Source organism: Triticum urartu, chromosome 2A (assembly GCF_056163025.1).
Source record: "Triticum urartu cultivar PI428250 chromosome 2A, HENAU_Tu73, whole genome shotgun sequence".
In the NCBI taxonomy this organism is placed as follows: domain Eukaryota; kingdom Viridiplantae; phylum Streptophyta; class Magnoliopsida; order Poales; family Poaceae; genus Triticum; species Triticum urartu.
The window spans coordinates 647,186,229-647,206,749 of record NC_141874.1 but is presented as its reverse complement, the minus strand read 5'-3'; the positions used below and the strand labels follow the sequence as shown (position 1 = coordinate 647,206,749).

Here is a 20,521-nt window from a genome sequence, read left to right as displayed (position 1 = left end):
GTAGCACCAATATTGTCACACCAGAGACGTGCAACTGATGAATGCATAACTCCAAGTTCACGTAGCAAAGTTTGAACCCAAATAATCTCAGCAGTGGCATTAGCTAAAGATTTGTACTCTGCCTCTATACTAGACTGAGAGACAGTAGCTTGCTTATGTGCACTCCAGGAGATCAAATTTGGACCAAAGAACACACAGAACCCTCCTGTTGACCTTCTGTCATCTGGACATCCTGCCCAGTCAGCATCAGAGAAAGCACTAACAACATTGAAGGTTGATTTGGTAAATTTCAGACCCGTACTCATAGTACCCCTGAGATATCTCAAAATTCTCTTAACAGCTGTCATATGTTGAGAGGTGGGAGAATGCAAGTACTGGCATACTTTGTTAATAGGGAAACAAATGTCAGGTCTTGTCAGTGTTAAGTACTGCAAGGCACCTACCATGCTCCTGTATTTTGTTGACTCATTGGCCCCTAAAGGCTCTCCTTCTTCTCTTGACAACTTTTCTGGCGTAGAGAGAGGCATGTTTGAAGCTTTGCAATTTACCATTCCTGCACGCTTAAGTATATCCAAGACATATTTTTCTTGAGTGAGAAGTATTACATCTTTTACCTTCCTAACCTCAGTACCCAAGAAGTAATGCAGATCACCCAAATCTTTCAAGGCAAAATCCTTCTTAAGATCTTCTAGTAATGCTACAGTTGCATCTTGTGATGAGCTAGCAACAATAATATCATCAACATAAACCAACATAAAAATGGTGATATTTCCTTTCCGGTAGAAGAACAAAGAAGTATCTACCTTGGATGATTTGAAACCAAGTATTTGAAGTTTTTCACTTAACTTGGAGTACCAAGCCCTTGGTGCTTGTTTTAGTCCATACAGGGCTTTGTCAAGTTTGCAAAGATAATTTTCCTTTCCTTTTACCTCATACCCAGGTAGTTGTCTCATATAGACTTCTTCCTCTAGAATGCCATGAAGGAACGCATTCTGTACATCCAATTGCCTTAGGCTCCAATTTCTTGACACTGCAACAGAGAGAACAAGTCTGATAGTGGCTGCCTTTACAACAGGACTAAAGGTATCTTCATAGTCTATACCATATCTCTGTTTAAAACCTTTTGCTACTAGCCTTGCCTTATACCTATCAACTTGACCATCTGCTTTTCTCTTAATTCTGTAGACCCACTTACAATCAATGCCATTCTTGTTTTGTGTTGGTGGAACTAGATGCCACGTCTTATTTTTAATAAGACCACCATACTCATCATTCATAGCCATTTTCCATTTTGTGTCGCTTAGAGCTTCATGTAAACTACTCGGCTCACCAGTAGTCGTTAAGCCTCCAAAACGAGGTTTAAGCTTGTCATACCTGACCGTACTGTCTGTACGAATTTGCGGTTTTACAATACCATGTTGCGATCTTGTCCTCCGAGACGGCACATCAGGAGCTGCATGGGACTGCACGGCAGAAGATCCGGACGAGGGAATCACAGCCGCACGGGATCCCGCATCGATCCTGTCGTCAGTTGCACGGGATCCCATGTCGATCCCGTTGTCAGTGCCAGGAGATCCGACATCCCGCCTTGTCACTTATGTGTCGACCGACGCCCCCGCACCAGGTTGGTCCACCTAGCGGTCATCATGGGGCAGCGTGCGACATGAGGGACTGGTCGGCTGGTCCTACACCGTGTGCCCACCAGAGGTTGGCCCACCTGGGGAATCGGCGCCCGACGCGTCCACGCGCCCTCCTGGCTCACCTGGAGAGTCGGCACCCGACGCGCCCATGTGCCCCCTAGGAGGAGTGCGATCCAAGGCGGATTCCCCTGAGCTGTCGCCTGCACCTGCGCTGTCATCCTCGGGATCAGCGGCGGCAGCACCTGAATCTCCTCCGTGCTCCGCGCCATTTTTGTCCTGTACTGCCTGCATAAAATGACGCATAGGAGCTGGGTTTCACCAGAATTAGCAGGAAAATTTGCATGTTGATCAAGCACACGTTCACCCCCATGATCAATAGGCTTAGAGGGTATAGTTTCATGAAGCAACAAGATCTCAGATCGAAGGGGAGTGCCTGCATTAGGGTTTAAGGCCTTGAAAGGAAAAACTATTTCATCAAAGATGACATCCCTGGATATGTAGACTCGGCCAACAGCAACATCAAGACATTTGAAGCCTTTGTGAAGATTACAGTATCCGAGTAAAACACATTGTTTGGATCGGAATGCTAATTTTTTAGAATTATAGGGATGGAGATTGGGCCAACATGCGCACCCAAAAACCCGAAGTGAATGATAGTTTGGTTGTTCATGAAACAGACGACCCAAGGGAGTTTCATAGTTGATCACTTTACTAGGGGTGCGATTTATCAGATATGTGGCAGAGAGAAAAGCTTCATCCCAAAATTTGAGAGGCATGGAGGCATGACCCAAGAGGGAAAGACCCACATCAATAATGTGACGATGTTTACTTTCAGCTGATCCATTCTGCTGATTAGCATGTGGACAGGAGACATGGTGGGTGATTCCTAGTTGGCGAAAAAAGGAATTTAGATGTTCATACTCGCCACCCCAGTCTGTTTGCATGGTGATGATTTTCCTATTGAACAACCTTTCAACTAATGCTTGAAATTCATGAAGGATCTTAAAAACTTCAGACTTATGCTTAAGGAGATAGATCCACGTGAATTTGCTATAATCGTCAATAAAAGACACATAATAGTTTTTCCTATTGATAGAATCACGGGCAGGCCCCCATACATCGGAGAAAATTTGCTCTAAAGGAGCTTTAGATACACTGAACGAACTAGGATAAGGTAGTTGATGACTCTTGCCCAATTGGCAAGAATCACAAACGCCTTCTTTATTCAACTCACTACTTGAAAAAGGGATGTTGTTGTGGCTAAGGACATGACGAACTATGGTTGATGAAGGATGCCGTAGCCGACGGTGCCACCTGTCCGTGGACACTTTATTGACACCGAACGCCTGCTTGCTGGAATTCAACAGAGCCGATGATAGAGGATAGAGACCACGTCTACACCTGCCTTGGAGAAGGGTTCTCCTCGTTCCCTGTTCCTTAACGAAAAAGAAACATGGGTGAACTTCAAGAAAGGTATTGTTGTCAGTGGACAAGCGATGAGCTGAAATGAGATTCTTGATGGCATCGGGTGCATGCAATATGTGTTTAAGATGAAGATCACGAGTGGGGGTTCAAACAGTGGATTGACCAATATGACAAATTTCCATACCTTCTCCGTTTGCAGTATGGACTTGCTTGTTGCCGTTGTACTTGTTGCGGACGATCAACTTGTCGAGCTCGCTGGTGATGTGGTCCGTGGCCCCCGTGTCGAGGTACCAGTTCGTGTCCACTCCATAGGACGAGGTGGTGGCCGATCCTGCACTTTTCTCGTTCTTGGCGAAGAAGATGTCGAAGCGGCGGTAGCACTCGACGGCGCTGTGGTTTGTCTGCTTGCAAATCTGGTAGACAACCTCAGGGAGATCATTGCCTCCTCCATTGTCGTTGCCACGACCTCCATTGCCACGGCCACCTCCGTTGCCACGGCCACCATTGCCACGGCCGCCTTCGCGACCGAAACCACCACAGCCACGGGACACGGCGTTGGCCGAGGATTGAGAGTAATGGTTTCCTCCTTCAAACATGGCAAGACGCTTTTCAAAACCGATCAGCTGAGAGTAAAGTTCAGCTACCTTGATGGGCTCGGTTCTTGCAGCGCAGATGGACGAGACGAACGAGATGTAGTCGAAGTCGAGTCCGGCAAGGATGTAGGAGACCATGTCATCATCGTCGAGCGGCTTCCCTGCTGAAGCCATCTCGTCGCCTAGCGCCTTCATGCGCCCGATGTACTCGGCGATGGTCGCGGTGCCCTTTTTGGTGGTGGAGAGGGCGATCCGCGTGTTGTCGATGTTGGCCTGCGTTTGGGAGAGACTCCCTGATCACGGTCCATGCCGCGGCGGCCTTGGTGCAGTGGGCGACTTGGATCATCACAGGAGCAGAAATTGAATTGAAGATAAAACTTAGCACCTGGGAGTCTTGCGCCAGAGCGGTGTGGTACGTCGGGTTCCGCACATCGGTGGGCTTGTCGTCCTTATCGGCAAGCTTGGGCTCCGGGAGCGGGTGATCGGGGTTGAGGTGGTCGATCAGTTGGGCTCCGCGGATGGTAGCTAAAGCCTGCGTGCGCCACACGAGATAGTTGCCCGCGGTGAAGCTTATCAGCGATGGGAATGAGGGCATATGGAGCGGCGGCGGCGGTGCTGGAGCTAGCCATGACTACTAGGTTGGATGCGGTAGAGGAACTAGGCTCTGAATACCATGCAAGATTGCGTGGAAGCGTATGCCTTTGGGCAGGGACGCGCTGCGTGTTATATAGCCAAGGACAAGTTACAAGATGCGGTAGTTAGGCTATGAATTGATCCTTAAGAAAACCTATACAAGATCTGAGGATAAACCCTAACAATCTATCTACCTATATTACAACAGAACACATGCACGTGACCTACCTCTATACAGGTATGTATGGTTTATACAATACCGTATACCGTATACATAACTCTTTCTAACAGACCCGTAGCAACGCACGGGAGTTCGACTAGTATGCTTAAATTCAAAATAAGTCCGAAAAAATAATAATACAAACAACATGAGGTAAAGCCTCACCATATGCCATCCAAATCACATCAAGATAGGAATAGCAACGATGCCATGTTGCTGTGTAGGTTGATTCTATTTTCCACCGTATAGACTTTAGACATCTAGTAGTAATAATAAAGAAATATATACTTCGGTACGTCAAAAAAGAAAAGAAATATATACTTCGGCAGAGGGAATACACTGAGAATAGGAGGCCGGCGCCTATCCCGAGCGACTGAGATAACGTCACACTAACTTTTTAGCAGGGAGTAGATCTTGCGGCCGTCACGAACTCACGATCCGCCGCCCTGCCACACAGTGCCCAAAACGTGACTACGACCCCTACAGTCTGTCAGTCCCCAAACCACCACCCCACTCCATTCTCCTCCGCCCTCCGCCCCACTTTCTGTAGCGTAGGAGGAACATGGGATACTTCATGGTTCAGCTTGTGCTTTCTCCGGCGGCGGTTCGTTCGTTGCTTGGCTCGTCGTCGCCGGCCTGTATGCCGGCGATTCTGTTGGTCGCTGCCGCTGTCAGGTGAGCTCAAATTGACCGGTTCTCAGATCTGGTTTTTGGTTTTGCAGTTCTTCTCTCCTGCTGGCTGCGGTTGCGGACACAACACAGGCGTTACGGCGGCTTGAAAGTTGGAGGAATCCAGATCTGAATCACCAAGCTCCATATATAGCACCGTTTTGGTTCCCGTCATGCGGCGTCCCGGGCGGGCGAAGGAGTCAAATTATACCAGGTGGTTAAACGAATCCCGTGGTTACAAGTGCTTCCTACTCTATAGAACTCTTTTCTAGATGCCCTAAAACCATTTTTTGGGGATGCCCTAAAACCATTGTTGGCAGCGCCATGAGAGGAGCTCCACAGCTCTGCTTTCTCAGAGGACAAAGACGACGGGTCCTTTCAGGTGGGCCCCTTTTTTTCTTATGTCAAGTGGTAAGTGTGCAAGGGTTAGGCCGAGTTTATATGCTCAAAGATGATTATTAGACCGAATCAGAGTCCAGATTAGGCGCGCAAGTCGACGGCCAGAATACAGAGCGTGCCAGGCATCAAGCGCAACGGATTAACGCCCAAACCGCGTGGTGTGATGAGAGAGGGGCTAAGCGGCGCGCGAGGCGGACTAGCTACTGGGATTCTTGATTTTTCTTCGTTTCTTTGGTATTGCACATGCAAGATTCGGTTCTTGTTTTGGCTGGGATTTAATTCGTGTCTCCTCAGATCTGAAATGTTTCAACTTGGATTGATTCGTTTGTGGTACGTATCATTTTGCAGGTCAAAGCCGTGGATCCGTGCACGGTGCGACATTGGAGAGCGACCACTATGAGCATCAAGACGATGATTACTCCGGCGCAATCCGCCCTAGCTGCTGCTGTTGCAGCTCAGAGTCCATTCACGCCAAAAGTACGCGTGACCTCTTGTAAATATTTTCCAGATTTAGTTGATTTGAATCATTTTTAGTACGTGCAACTAAATTTTACGTATTAACAATCTCGAATTTTTTTTTACGTATTAAGTAACATTTGTCAAACCCATCCTATCGATCGACACACCAAAGGTTCAGTCTGTGCGCTGCGGCCGCAAATTCCTTTCTTGCTTAAGAAGAACGAATAACTCATTTGGCCCCTTTGTAGTGGCTGGTTGCACGATTGCGCACTCCCAGCCTAGGGAGTACTAGTACCTATGCAACCGTATAGTACTAGTAGTACTCCTACCTCCGTTCTGGGCCATGTCAGGGCAGCTGGACGCAGAGGGTAGCGATTTGAGCAACTCTAGGCCGGGTCACGGTGCCTCTTGGGACTTGGTCACCAGTCTGCACCCTCTGCGTCCTGAGCCAACGTGGTCTTTTCTGCTGCTTCATGTGTCCTGTCGAGTAAATTAAAACCCCGCCAAAACGGAGGCTTAGTGCACGGTTAATAATACAGTCAACTGTTACCTATAGCATGTTGTCATGTTATTCATACCCAATCGCTACGCTCATATCTCCCTTCCCTCCCCGAGGAAAGGTTAGAGCTATTCGCTACGTTGTAGTAATAGCCAACATGTATAATACTCCTTCAATCCTTTTTAGTCTACATATATAAGTTTTTGTCCGAAATCAAAGTATCTCTACTTTGATCAAACTTATAGAAAAAAAGTATCAACATTCACAATGCTAAATCAATATGGATAGAATCATTATGAAATGTAGTTTCATAGTATATGTATTATATATGTTATTATTTTTTAATATGAATTTGATCAAACTTTGCAAAGTTTAACTTCAGATATAATACACGGAGTAAAAAGGAACGGGGGAGTAGTTAGCTACAAAGAAATGCTATTTTATTACCGTATGACCCACCTTACATTGTTACACTCTCATAAAATTTCTACGAGCTGTCTGTTTCGAAAAAAAAATTCTACGAGCCATGCTACAACCAGATGTAAATCTACAACCCGCTCCTCTTCTGTCTCTCTTCTCTCTCCTCCAACTCAGCAAGAATATAATATTTAAAGTCTTATAGCCTGCGTATGTCATCTTATTATACTTGCTCTTAGAGTAAGGATGCCAGAGTGCAGCATTTTGTAGACGAGCCTTGTGTTAAAAAAAAATTCAAAAATGCTAGTTGTAAGTTTCAAAAGAAAAGAAATGATTTTATTTTTCCACGGATACATATATGTGTTCTTCATATGTCTGTAAAGTTTCATTGTTCAATAAGTTGATTTGTAGCCTATGCAAAAAAGACAAAAGAAAAAACTAGCCCAACAACAACAGTAGAAAAGGCCTACTTTTATGCACGTATTCATCTTTTTTTGTGTACACCACACATAAAAATATTTTCATGAAACTTCATACATACAAACTATACATGTATATGTATAAGCACACTTTTTGAATGTTTTGTGAAGTAGAAATAGAGTTTTCAGCAGAAAAAAAACCCTGGAGCCCAGCCTCCAGAGCGAATTGTTGTAGGATGCCATTAGATCCGCCCGGTATTAGAAAACATCGATTCACGTTCACTACGTTGTACCTTTTGCAATGTTTGTTTGTCAGAGCTGTGTGACAAACAGTTTTGTGAAGACACCTAGAGCAAGGATAATAATAGAGCAAACTGCTGGCCATATATACACTAGTGCAGGAAACGCTAGTGCTGGCATTGCAAAAAGTGCCTTGGTGGGCACTCAAGGCCACCAACAAGGCGTCACTGATAAAAAATAGTGGTAGTGTTGGATGCCCATAAACAGTAGCATATATACTGATGGCGTGACACCTAATTGCACTCCAGCAGTGTCATGGAAAGTTAGAGGCGTTGCATTTTGTCCACACGCCATTAACCAAGGCAACAAAAAAATGCTGGCGTGGCAGCAGAATAAACACTGTCATGACAACGTTTATGAGACATTACTATTAACATTAATTAAAAGACATCGACGAGAATTATGTAACGGAGTACTTAATTAAAATAGCCAGGCAAGTTTTGAAGTAGGTTAATACACAACGACAATGTAGCTGAGTACTCTATAGAACCACACATAGTTGTCACTCTCTGTTTACAATATACGTATCATCGTAATAAGGATCGCTGTTGAAAACCCTGGTATGGTCGATGACATCCTTGTTGATTTCTTAGTAGAACAGGGTTCTATCTTTGCAGCTCACCCCTTTTACAATTACCCCTCCGTTCCAAAATAGATGCCTCACTTTATGCTAACTTTAATACAAAGTTGAGTCATCTATTTTAGAACGGAGCAGGGGCGGAGCTAGGAGGGACGAGCAGGGGCCTGCCCCCCCCCCCCCCCCCCCCCCCCTATACTCGAATCCTGGCGGAACGGAGGGAGTACCTTTGTATGTATTTTAACCGTACCGTGTGACTGGGCCTGCCCGAACTGCAAATGCTTCAGCGAGACACATCTTAATGTCTCGATGAATGTGAATGCGATATATAGTCATTGCGGTCACAGATGATGGGGAAGTGGCGGTTGTAGGCCTTTGAGCCGCGGTCAATTTAGGGAATTAGTGTTGGGCAGTAGTGATTGGATTGGATGATGACCCTATATGTCATAGGAATTATGTTTATTTATTAGTACTTTTTCCGTTCACTTTTGTAAGACTGTTTAGACATTTAAGACAATACCCAAAACAGTTCAATTTCTGCTGTCTAAAACGTCTTATAAAAGTGAACAGAGGGAGTATTAGTTTTGGATATTTATTGGTTTATAAGGCATGGGTGGATTTTATTTTTTCTGACAACACATGGATGGAATTTCTCACTTGTGCCCCTACTATCCATGTTTTTTGTGGGTACAGCTAGTATTATCCATGGGTATAAAGGGGGTGTTTGTTTTCAGGGACTTTTTTGTATAGGGACTAGAAAAAGTCCCTTTTAGAGACTTTTTACCAAACGGGAGGGACTTTTTAGAGACTAAACTAGGCATTTGGGACTAAATGAAGAAGACTCTCAAGGAGAGTCTTTTTGAGACTTTTTGTGACTTTTCTAACAATGCCCTTTCATGCACCTATTGGCCCGCCACCCCATAGTGTTGTTTGATTGTTATTTTTCTATATACTAGTGGCAACATGGTCATTTAATAACCTCTAGGAAAGGACTAGGGACTTTTTAGTCTATAGAAACAAACAGGGAGGGACTTTTTTAGGGACTAGAGACTTTTTAATTGGGACTAGAAAAAATCCTAGGATTAGAGAACCAAACACCACCAAAGTCTCGCCTATGCCCTACCCACGGTACCCATACCATGGGCAAAAGCAATTGGTATTGCACTGTAAAAAAAAATCCAAGATCTCGCGGTATTTGATGTTACCCGTACCCGTCAGGCCTCCACACGCGTACGCACGTCGGCACGTGCATAACAGAGCACAAAAAACATGTGTGGTGTAGCCTGCTGCAATTTTAGGCGCCCACTGACAAGGGAGGGCGTGGATCCTCGTGGCATGTGACGATTAGACCTCAGCTCTGTCTCCGATCTCTTCAATCCCGGAAAACAATGCACTGTATTGTTGTCATAATAATCTTTAAATAATAATACAAATAATATACGGTAGGTGGAGTAATATATACTTACTGTATATATAGACTACTTAAATCTGGCCGCCCACGTTTTATCTGATCGTCCTCCCCACGCCTTTCTTTCCCCAACACAAGGCTCGCTTTCCCTACCAGGACCCGGCGCCGGTGGGAGGTGGGGATGAAATCTCTCTCCGGGGACAGAAATTCACGGCGCATGCGTGCCGAGACCCGAGATAATGTACATGTCTGGATACTGGAGTTAGTTCCGCGATCCATGGATCCCTCACGCACGGCGGACGCGTGCCGACAAGGTCTCGACTTACGCCTGCGATCCATGGATCCTTGCGGCGGATTCGTGCCGAGGACGTACGAGAAGGTGTGTATACCTGGAGGCCGGATTACCGGGGGACCTCGATCGGATCCGCGCATATGAGCACCTCGGCTGTTTAGGGTCCTTTCTAGGGCATTGTTGCACGCCCGCCTCGCCCTGTCGTCAGCCCAAGTCCTCCCGTGTATAATTAAGGTTTAAATCTTCTATACGCGTTTTGATATCTAAGTACTTTACTTAATACTGTTATTATGGGATGTTTTGCTTCTAAAACGGATCTATGAACACTATGACAGGCAGGAGAGTTGCGACTGCAGGTGTTGTGGTGCTCGGTCGCAGGTTAGGCCTCCCTCCGCTCAGATCAACGGCCCCTAGCCCATGCCTAGCTCATCTCGTTTGTGCGTTCCTCTGATCGATGGTGTAGCCTGTTCTATCGCGTTTCAAGTGAATTTGTGTTGCTGCTAGCTCTGCTCCTGTAGGTTGATCATTGCCCTCGTGCGCGCAGTCCAGTTGGGTTGGTTTTTCCCCTCTTAAGGCTTTTGGATTAATCGGAATTGATGTATCGAAAATAGTTCTGATTACTTGATATATGATTTGTTTGGGCTCTGTGTGCTTTATGTCTCTGTACAACATCCCTGTTATATATGGCATATAAGCTGTTGGTGTATTATGTGCTAACTACTTTTTTTCCTATCGATGAAATTTTTGTAATAAAATATGAAGATTTTATATAGGATGTGGAGTGTTCTTATGAAGTCCATAGTCAAAATGTCTAGAAAGACTTATATTTAGGAACGATGAGAGTAGATATTTTTGCAGACAGTGCATCCATAGTGCAGGGCTTTCCCCTCTCCTGCTTATAACTCGATGTGTCGTAGGAGCTTTCTGAAAGGATTGTTATTGTGATCTTTTTGCAGATGGTGCGTCACAACTGGACAACTGAAAGCATTCCGCTGGATCAATATTTGACTCAACAATTCTCCCCAGGTAACGTACTTACAATATAAGTATTCCTACCGATTGCTGCCCAACTGGACTATTTCTTTCACTCATCAACAAAATATTAATAATTGTGACGATCTACACCCAACTCTACCAACACGAACTTAAAAAAGCCTTGGCCATTGGTTGAATTTTTCCTTCATAAGTGCCAACAAATCAATTATCCTTGTGCTTGTGATGTTTTCTAGATTTTGCATATTTGTTTTTTTCTTTTGGCACTGAGTACTTGTTTACTTGATGTTATGTACTCCCTCCGTCCTAAAATTATTGTCTTAAATTTGTCTAAATACGGATGTATCAAGTTACATTTTAGTATTAGGTACATCCGTATCTAGACAAATCTAAGACAAGAATTTTGAGACGGAGGGAGTATGTACACAGAATTGAAATTCACAAATGAGATGCATGCGATTGTTGTCTTGAGCAGCGCTAAAGGAGGGGTTGCCTGACAAGTTAAAAATGTCTCACTATGGGCATCTACAACGGCGATCTGCGAATTTGCTCTCGCATCCGTCCGCAGAAAAAGAAGGACCAATCCGCAGAAACGGATGCGAGAGATCGCCATCCAACGCTTTCCGCATACATTTCAAACACCTTTTCAACAAACCGAATGAAATTCATGCAAGCACGGCTAGATTTCATATAAACATAACGGATTTCATACAAAATGGACGAAAATGTTTACATTTTGGACATATTTTTAACTTAAAATGATACCTGACTAAGATAAAACTAGTCTATGGCCGGAGCCAGTGGATATCCATTCCGACGATATGATACCCTTGACTAGTCTACTGCCGGCCGCGACGGATCTCTATTTGACGGTGCAAAATACTGTCAAATCCCCCGGTTGGGGTCCAAGGACAGCTGAAAGTCCTGGATCGGAGGTCACACGAAGGGTTTACCCAAATTAGGGCCTCTCGAGAGTAATACCCTACATCCTGCTAGTTTTCGTTATTCATGGTGGAGGGATACCTCATGCAAGGGGTTACAATGGTGTATGATGTTGGTACCGAGAGTCCCCTATCTATGGATAAATGATGAATGAGGACCCTATACCTCCCTTTATATAGGCTGGAGAGGTCTAGGATTTACACGGTAGATGCGATTTGCGGCGCTGCTGCCCTCTAGTCTTGAGACCACGAAGGTCGTCTTCGCCTCCTAGGGTTTGCTCCTGGCATTGGGCCTAGCGGTCCCCTTGTAGTTGATGAGGTTGGGCTCCCTGGCAATAGCCACCCCCGGTACAGGACGCCGTCATCATTGTCGTCCCCATGTACGGTAGTCATGAGACCCGGAGGTATATGCTCCACCGCAAAGGGCGGCTCGCTTTCCCATTGCTCATCGAAGTGGAACCGACGGTTGATGCTTCAACTGGAGGGGAAGGGTCCCTACGCTGCATAGATCAAAGTTGGTTTGGGGTAACAGGATGACGGTGGCCTGCAAGACACACCGATTGTATACTCCGGCGTCGCCTCGGCGGTGGCCTTCATTGGACCTAAGCTATGGCGGCCTCCCGTGTTCTACTTCTCCTCAATGATGGTGGCGGCCACGAACGTGCTGGGTGCCGCCCTGTGGATGTCTGCGTAGCTGGCATCTTTCTCCGCCGGCAGAGCGCGGTTACGCGCCGTTGACGGCAGATGACGCGGTCAGAGGCACAGGAGGCACGTACGATGCGGCGTGGTCCACATCAGCGACAATTTCTGTGCTGGCTTGGAGCAACTCGCCACTCCTCTGCGAGCTGGCTTGAAGCGGCGAGTTGCTGAACCATGCGCCGGCTTGGAGCGGCAACTTGCTTTGTCGGTCTAGGTGATGGAGGTGGAGTAGCGAGCTGCATCTCTCGTATCTGGCGGGCGCTCGGCGGGCCATCCAACCGGCTTTTATGCCAAAGAACTATTCTTTCTGCTAGTCGGATGCCATCAAAAGGGTGGAGAAAAGAGATGGGGAGCGACGGAGTGGTGCGATTCTTGGCCAGTGTCTGGCCTCCTTTAAATAGCAGGCGGACGGAAGGAGCTTGCCCGACATTGTGTTTAATGTCGGCCCGGTCGTGAACGGATGTGTGACCGGAGTAGGTTTCTCGGCTTCCACGCGGGTTTAATGAAGGCATTTGAATGTGGCGAGGAGGCGTGTTCAGTTGAGCGTGCAGCGGGCAATGCCCTCGGTCGGTGCGCCGCTTCAATGACGGAGGCAGTCCCGTCCGCCCTGAGTCGTCTAAAATATGAAGCGGCGCACTCTACACCAGCATGCATGCAGGTAGCTAGCGCTGGCCGGGAACGAGTACGGGCGATGGAGGAGGGATTTGGGTGGACCAGGGTGGTTAGAAGCGGGCTTAGATGGTGTTCGGACGCCCGCAAAGCCTTTAGATTGTTTCCGGTTTGCGGGAGAAAGTACGTCCGCGTTGAATGGCTTGCGCGGTCCAAACAACACGATTCTAAACGTATGCGGGTGATTTGAGGGTCAGAGATGCCCTAACACACTTCACTTTTTCATGGTCGTGAAGTTTACAAGTTAAAAAATGTCTCACCAACGCACTCCTTTTTTTCCGTGGTCGTGAAGTTTCCTAGAGTTTGTGTACTTAGGATCTTTTATTTTGCCCATTGTGTTACATGACTCAAGCTTTCGTGAGCGGTTTATCTTGGACTTTTCCATGCACTATGTGCATGGAATCGGAATTCGCAAAAGAAATGTGTGCATTTTTATAGTAGGAGGGTGACTTGGGTTTGATCTAACCTTTGGCACGAAAAAATATGAACCCTTTCAGGATCCATTACGTGTCCAAGGCCTTTTGTTCATCTTTGCATCCATTATCTTGCCCCAAGTTTTTTTGACCCAACTGCAAGAGTGGTGCTCTAGCAAATGGGCTATATCCAGCCAAGTGGTCGTCTTTTGAATATAAATTATTGCAATATTCAAATTAAAATATTATAATAGAGATAAAAGCATTGCCAAATGCTCATTCATTGAAAATCAAAACCATACAGACAGGAAAAGAAAAACGTAGAAAACAATGAATGATCAAGATTTATCTAAAATTCATGTATTGGACCCGAACCACACATTAAGGCGTAGTTTTACTTATGACATAATTTTTCTCCTATTATTATTGTTGGTTTTTGTTTTATTGTGTAGTCTACATTTTGTGTCGTCATGCTTTTATCATTTTATTAGCATCAACTATAAAGCTGCTTCAAAAACATCTCGTGCTTCAACAACAGCAGCGGAGCTGCAAGACAGAGGTAACCGCTATGGCGGGATGTTTCTGAAACATGGCCTATGTTGCAGAAGTCCATGAGACTACAAAAAAAATCCATAACATAATCTTTGTTGCAAATGTTTTTACAACACGAGCTTTGTTGCAAAGATCAGTATCACAATCTCTGTTGTAAATGTTTTCGTAACACGAGCTCTGTTGCAAAGCTTCTGCAACACTATCTTTGTTGCAATGATGGTATGGGGCTGGGCCACTGGATGGTGCCAGACCTAACGACTGCGGAGCCGGCGGATTTTCTAAAAAGATCCGTCGGCCGACGACCCTTTAGCCAGTTAGGCTTTTTTCTTCTCTTTTTTATGGGTGAGACGAGGACGTAGTAAGATTTTGCAGTCAAGTGCGCTCTTGTAGTTGTGGCGAGTGATTCCACCAAACAAGTCATGTACGCTTTGGATGCTCTAACACAACTCAAGCTACCTAATAATTAATCCCTGCGGAAGCCTGCTGCTATCATGGACGGGAACGTCCCTTGGAGCATTTTCAACACCGCTCCCAAAGCGACAGACTATTGTCATTCAACTCTCTCCTCTAAACATCTGCTCCTGTTTTTTTTCTCTTAAGTCCACAACACTGAAAATAATAGTTTATCAAATCTTTGAGGAGTGAAAATATTAAAATGCGACAATAGTTTAAATGTAAATATTGTCACAATCCAACTCGGTTGAAGTAAAATAGTTGAAACTTGAATTAAACTCACACATATGTTCTACTTTACCCTTTAACTGCGCACACATGCTCAATCAAATCTTTCTTAAGCTGCTTATGAGTTGCTCAATGCCGAATTTGTTGATGTATTTGAACAAATTCATCAAATGTTGCCGGATTCTAATTTGGAACTTGGATACGATTTTGCAGACTTCTCGCGCGCGTGTGTGTGGTGTGTACTTCTATATGGATATTGTGGCTCGGGCGGTTTGCTTTATATATAAAGCGAGGCGAAAGACTTTTTCGGTAACTTGGATATGATCACTCATATTCTCAACTTTCAGACCTCCGGCAGCATCTTCAACCTCATTCCATGATTATGTTGTGCATGATCACACATCATGTCATCACCTCCCACAAGGTCTTTGGATCCCATTGTTTAATAGGTCCATGAACAACTGCACAACGGGCTTGAGCACTCCAAATGCCCTCTCCACATCCTTTCTAGCCCCTTATTGTCTTTGGGCAACTTCTTGTCTCTGGGCAAAGTGAGCTCTTTTCAGACTAACTGGCTCAGAAATGGTCTGGAGGATAGATATCGTCGACCAGATAGTAGACCATATTGTACTCATGCATGCTAAATCCAGAGATATTGTGATGCAATTGTTTCAAGAATGATTGTGTGCTTCTTAACATAGCCATGGTATTGCCTTCTAGAGCTTTTGAAAACTTCTTCCATCTCCGGTTCATGAAGTCAAGAAATCTGAGCATACCTAGCCACCCCCTTGCTTCGGACATTGTCATGAGCCTTTTAGTGTCTGCAATAGTTGGTTGTCTCAAGTACTGAGGTCCAAACATCTCGACCACCGCAGTAGCAAACCTCACGATAGCGTCTCCCAATGTGCTCTCAAACATCCGGGGGTACTCGTCCCACGAGTGGCCGCGCCATAGGCAAGCATCCGCAAAGAAGCAATGCACTTCTGGTAACCAGAGAATCCAATTCTTCCTATGACATCCTTCTTCAATTAGTCATTGTTGGACTGGACACCATTGTAGGTGGAAGTGCGGGTGAAAATTGTCTGAATAGGGCATCGGGGGCAAATTAGTCGCCAATGAGCGTCAAACGCTCCCGTGCCCTGTTTCGATTGAGCATCCTATGACCCTTATAGATCCCTTAAAATTGAGAACATGATCTTTCGCACACTCTGCGTCTGCTGGGACCTCCCACATCATCGTCGTTTTATCCGCATAATCCTCCTCATCGGACAACTCAACGTTGCGCTCGTAGATGTACTTCATATCCAAATCCATTGCTTGAAAGAAGGGAGATAGATTGTCAAAATTTTAGCATGAGCATTTCACCAAACACTTCCTGGGCATGGTGATCCCCACAGACGGCATCGTACCTGCATGGCGGGCAAACGAGATATGTGCAACTCCAGTGTAGGAAAAGTGGTGTGGCGATCGGGTGGCGGCGGATGTCACGGAAGTCCGGCAAGGGCTTGGCGGGCTCTCGAGGCGGTAAAACGACGACGTCGACCAGGGAGGAAGCTGATGCGGATAAAAGGGAAAGGGATGGATCCCCCGGTCCAGGTGTGGTTTTGGGTGGATGCGGATAAAAGGGAAATGGATGGATCCCCTGATTCGAGTGTGATTTTGGGTGTTTTGGGTGAGCAGGGGTGTCGGAGTCCTACATGACGAAGGTTCTGGACTCCTATAGACTGTTCCACAGACTGCCTGATGGTGTTGAATGGAAGCTATTTGAGGGGCCGCTTTGGAGATGCCCTTGTACTGCAATCTGAGCAGGGCAAAACATTAGGGCGCCAAACTGGGAAGATTTGATAGTATTACCTCTGCCTCCCTAATGTAAATGAGGGTCCCTTATACTGCGTTTTATTATCTTATTATTATATTGCCTCTGCTCCCGGACGCCCCCACCCCCGGCATCTCCAAATCCCTGGACGCCCCCAACCCCGGCATCTCCAAAGTCCAAATCCCTAGCCTCCTTCCCCTCTCTCGCCGCCAGGAGCGCAGGAGGGAGTCGGTGAGCCGTGGCTGCACATCGGCAAGCAGAGCAGGGGCCCGGGGATGGGGAAGAAGAAGGGGAGGAGGCAGCACAGAGCAGCTTCAAAGAAACCAGACCGCGATGGGGATGAGTACTCGCAGGCCAGGCGGAGGGCTGAGGTCAAGGCGGCAGCCAAAGCCCAAGCAGTGCGACCTCAGAAGTTCTCTGTAAGTTTGGGGTAGTGATGGGAGTCTTTTGTGTCGCTAGCTTACCGTGAAGTGATTGTTCATGTCCTGACGGTTAGTTTTCTGTTGTCCTCCCATTTTCTTTGGAGATTTTGGAATTCTGAAATCATCAAGAACCTCCAATACTGTGTTTCACACCATCAAGACCTTCAGTATTGTGTACCAGACATTGTAAATATGCAGTGCTATGTTTGTTTTTCGTCCAGATTGTCATTTGTAGTTATTCTTGTTGTTTACGAAGAAAGCTATGAACTCTCAAATCATCAAGTTTCCATTTCCGTGTATCACAGTAAATGTCAGTATGCACTATCATGCTTACTGTACAACTTTTCAATACTTAATGGGATCTCACGGTTCCTTATCAAGTTCAATGGGCAATTTACTTGTGTATGGAGGTGATTTGGTGAACATGTCTTGGCCACCAAAATTGTATGTGTTTTGTGTTACTGTTCTCTTGTTGTCCTTAAACATGTTAAGATTATTGGCACATTCATTTTCCTCAAATGAATTTATACTTGAAACCAAACTGCTATCCTTGGCACTACAAGATCAGAAATTCCATTATGCAAGTAGTTTGGTATGTTATGTGTGTTAATTCATGCATGGATACTTGCTCCAGTGAACTAACTAACAAAAGAATGAAGGCAAGTCAAGAACAAAAATTCATATCTATTATCTAACACTGAAGCATGAATCTTCTTCTTAAGGTGCCTCCTTGTTATTTAATCTTTTCTAATTTTCGTTATTGTATGGCCTTATAGGATATCCCCAGGTACGAAATCAAGACAGATCTGACCATACAAAAGCTACAGGCATTCTTCACCAGAAGAAGGGGCCATTTTAATGATGTTCGGTCGACTGCCCGTGGGACTGTTCCCGTCACCCCACCTCACCCAAAGAAGGTTGATTCCTCAGATGATGATGACAGTGATGACGGTGATGAGGATGGAGTTGAGAACATCATTACTTATCATATCGTGGTCTTCATAAGTGTGAATGGTACACTTGAGTCTTTGGTAACAGATTATGATGGCTATGTGGTCGCGTTTAGGCCACAACCAGAGGAGGAAGATGACAATAGTGGTTGGTTCTATTTTGAGGTCGTCGAGTTGCCTGCCCATCTTTTCGGTCAAGATAACATGAAGCTGACTTATGGCTCAGGCTATACAAGCCAGTAAGTCCTCTCACCTAAATATTTGAGATTATACGCTCTCACCTAGATTATTTGAAATTAAGTCTAGTGTAAGGTCCAATGTTGGTTTTACTGTGATCTTTGCTTGGAGAATGCATTACATATTTTGTTGCTGTAGATACCTATATCAATTGATGGCTGATTGTTTAAATTTTAACTATTTGGTATGTGCAATTTTATTCCTCTGAAAAATATTGTAACTTGGCTGCCGATATTGTTGTGATTAATGTAAGTAGCTGCTGTACACTTCTATAAATACTCTCTCTAGTTAGTACTCTTTAGCATGTTGCCCAGGTAAGCTGACTTTACTCATGTAATGTGACTCTCATTGAGTATGTAGAGGATTTGCTAAATAAATATGGCATGGTTATCCAGCGTTGTGAATGGACAAAATTCAGTTTTGATGTTAATGTGTTGCTTAGTTTTAGACGCCAGTGAAACTAGACCATTTGCCTAAAACTGATCATGCATCTTTTTGTACTGCTCAACTAATTTTATTTGGCTGTTTCTATATTTATTTCAATCTCTGATAAGTGTCCCTTACAGTTTGAGATCACATCCCTATCTCTTACCTTTTGCACTCGGTGATGTAGTTTTAAAAAGATTGTGCAGTGAGTAAGAAAAATATAGGTATTAACTTACTATGGTTTTCAGGGAAGCCGTGGAGGTTGGTGATGGTTTTTTGGACAGAATGGTCGAGGTCTTGTTGGGATTCAATCAACAGAACTTTGAGGAGCAGAGCAATGAGAGGCTAAGGATGATTGAGACGTTGATGGTGTTTCTGGGGGAGGCCCAACGGCTCCCGATCATTCTGAGATTTGTAATCATAAATTTCAAGGCTCAACCCTGGGTGGCTCTGGGATCAATTCTTGCAATGTGGACCAATAACTGGTCGAAAGGCGGTAATGCAACTCTGCATGTGATGCTTGCTTTGCTCGCGAAGGAGCTGCTGAAGGATCTCGAAAGCAAAAAGGTCTCTGAGAGCAAGAAAGATGCTTTAAAAAGAGAGACTGGCCTTAGATTTGTAAAGGCCAAGAATTTCCTGTCAAAGTTTGGTGCAGAAAAGGTCCCACTTACACAAGAAGAGCTTTTGAGAAGCATACCTGAGAGGTTTTTGGACTTGATGCCGGCATGCTTCTTGGGTGGGATGTGGAGGATGCCCGAAGGGCTTGTAGATGGTAAAATACCCGAAGAACCTGTGTTTGGTGCTAATGAACCAAAGAACACATATTCTCTTCCACTCTTGATTAGCTATTTCCAATTGATGAAGTATGAGGTGAATCTGGTGCCTCAGCTCATTATGCGTCAGGATGGCTACAAGGAGGCACATGAAGGTAATACTCTTTGAATACGAAAACCTAATTCACGATATTTAACTGAAGTCTTGACACATGTGTTCTTTTTTTTCAGTGCTGAAGTAGTTCCTGGACATTTCATGGTCCGTTGGTTCCTTGGTGGAGGGAGGTGTGATGAAGAAAAGGAGAGTTGAAACTTTCTTCAGACTTCAGTTGGTGATCTGAACCAGCGGAATTGCGGCGTAATCTGGAGGCGTTTCTCTCCAAGTTTTTATGCCTGGCTAAACCCATTTTTCCATGACAAATTGACAATGCTGGAGCTGAACTTGACTTGAAAGCTTGTGAAGTTCACCTACCTACTGCTCTCATTTCTTAGTTTCTAGACTTGTGGAAACAAAGTCAAACCATCATATTATCATTAGATCTTGTGGCGGCCACTTTTCTTAACATCAACTGTTGGCTTACAAACGGAGTACTGACACTTTTTTGGATGTTACAAATTTTTTGGTAGAAGCAAACGAGGGTCAGAATAACTCTTGCTTCCCTTCATGGCTTGGTCATTTATTTAAACAGCTCCTAGTTATTGATTTTAATTTAGTATTATTCATGGTTTGGCATTGTAGACTATGTTGTGCCTTTTGCAATGTTTGTTTGCCCCTTCATGATTTTGCATTGTATGCCTCATCTATTTGCTGCAGCTAATGATGCAATTGGTTTCCGCTGGGTTGGAAATGCACCTCAGCTGGGTTGGAATTCCTGAACCTTAGCTGCAATAAACGCAGAGTCACACCAATTGATGCTCTACTGTCTGTAATATTGCACCCATCAATTTTCCCCAATTTGCACTAGGCAAATGAAGAGTCAGTTCTAACATGTGTTCCGT

General features: G+C 45.0%; 1 protein-coding gene and 1 pseudogene across 13 annotated transcripts; one reads left to right on the top strand and one right to left on the bottom strand.

The window, feature by feature from the left end:
* Window positions 1-3,672: 3,672 nt before the first annotated feature.
* Window positions 3,673-3,814, bottom strand: LOC147986396 (small nucleolar RNA Z247; annotated as a pseudogene).
* A 1,113-nt stretch (window positions 3,815-4,927) lies between these two features.
* LOC125528955 (uncharacterized) lies at window positions 4,928-20,260 on the top strand. Of its 13 annotated transcripts, none has more exons than XM_087544710.1 (10): window positions 4,928-5,115; window positions 5,234-5,394; window positions 5,501-5,813; window positions 5,928-6,056; window positions 10,286-10,328; window positions 10,907-10,976; window positions 15,112-15,207; window positions 17,913-18,325; window positions 18,998-19,677; window positions 19,754-20,260. In XM_087544710.1, exons 7-10 carry the CDS (start codon window positions 15,148-15,150, stop codon window positions 19,762-19,764), a joined length of 1,164 nt encoding a protein of 387 aa, XP_087400836.1. In that variant the 5' UTR covers window positions 4,928-5,115; window positions 5,234-5,394; window positions 5,501-5,813; window positions 5,928-6,056; window positions 10,286-10,328; window positions 10,907-10,976; window positions 15,112-15,147; the 3' UTR covers window positions 19,765-20,260. The 13 variants fall into 13 exon arrangements, with proteins under 13 accessions (XP_087400836.1, XP_087400840.1, XP_087400841.1 ...); XM_087544714.1 differs by having other exon boundaries at window positions 4,928-5,394; window positions 5,501-5,562; window positions 5,653-5,813; XM_087544715.1 differs by having other exon boundaries at window positions 4,928-5,394; window positions 5,501-5,562; window positions 5,643-5,813.
* Window positions 20,261-20,521: the final 261 nt, after the last annotated feature.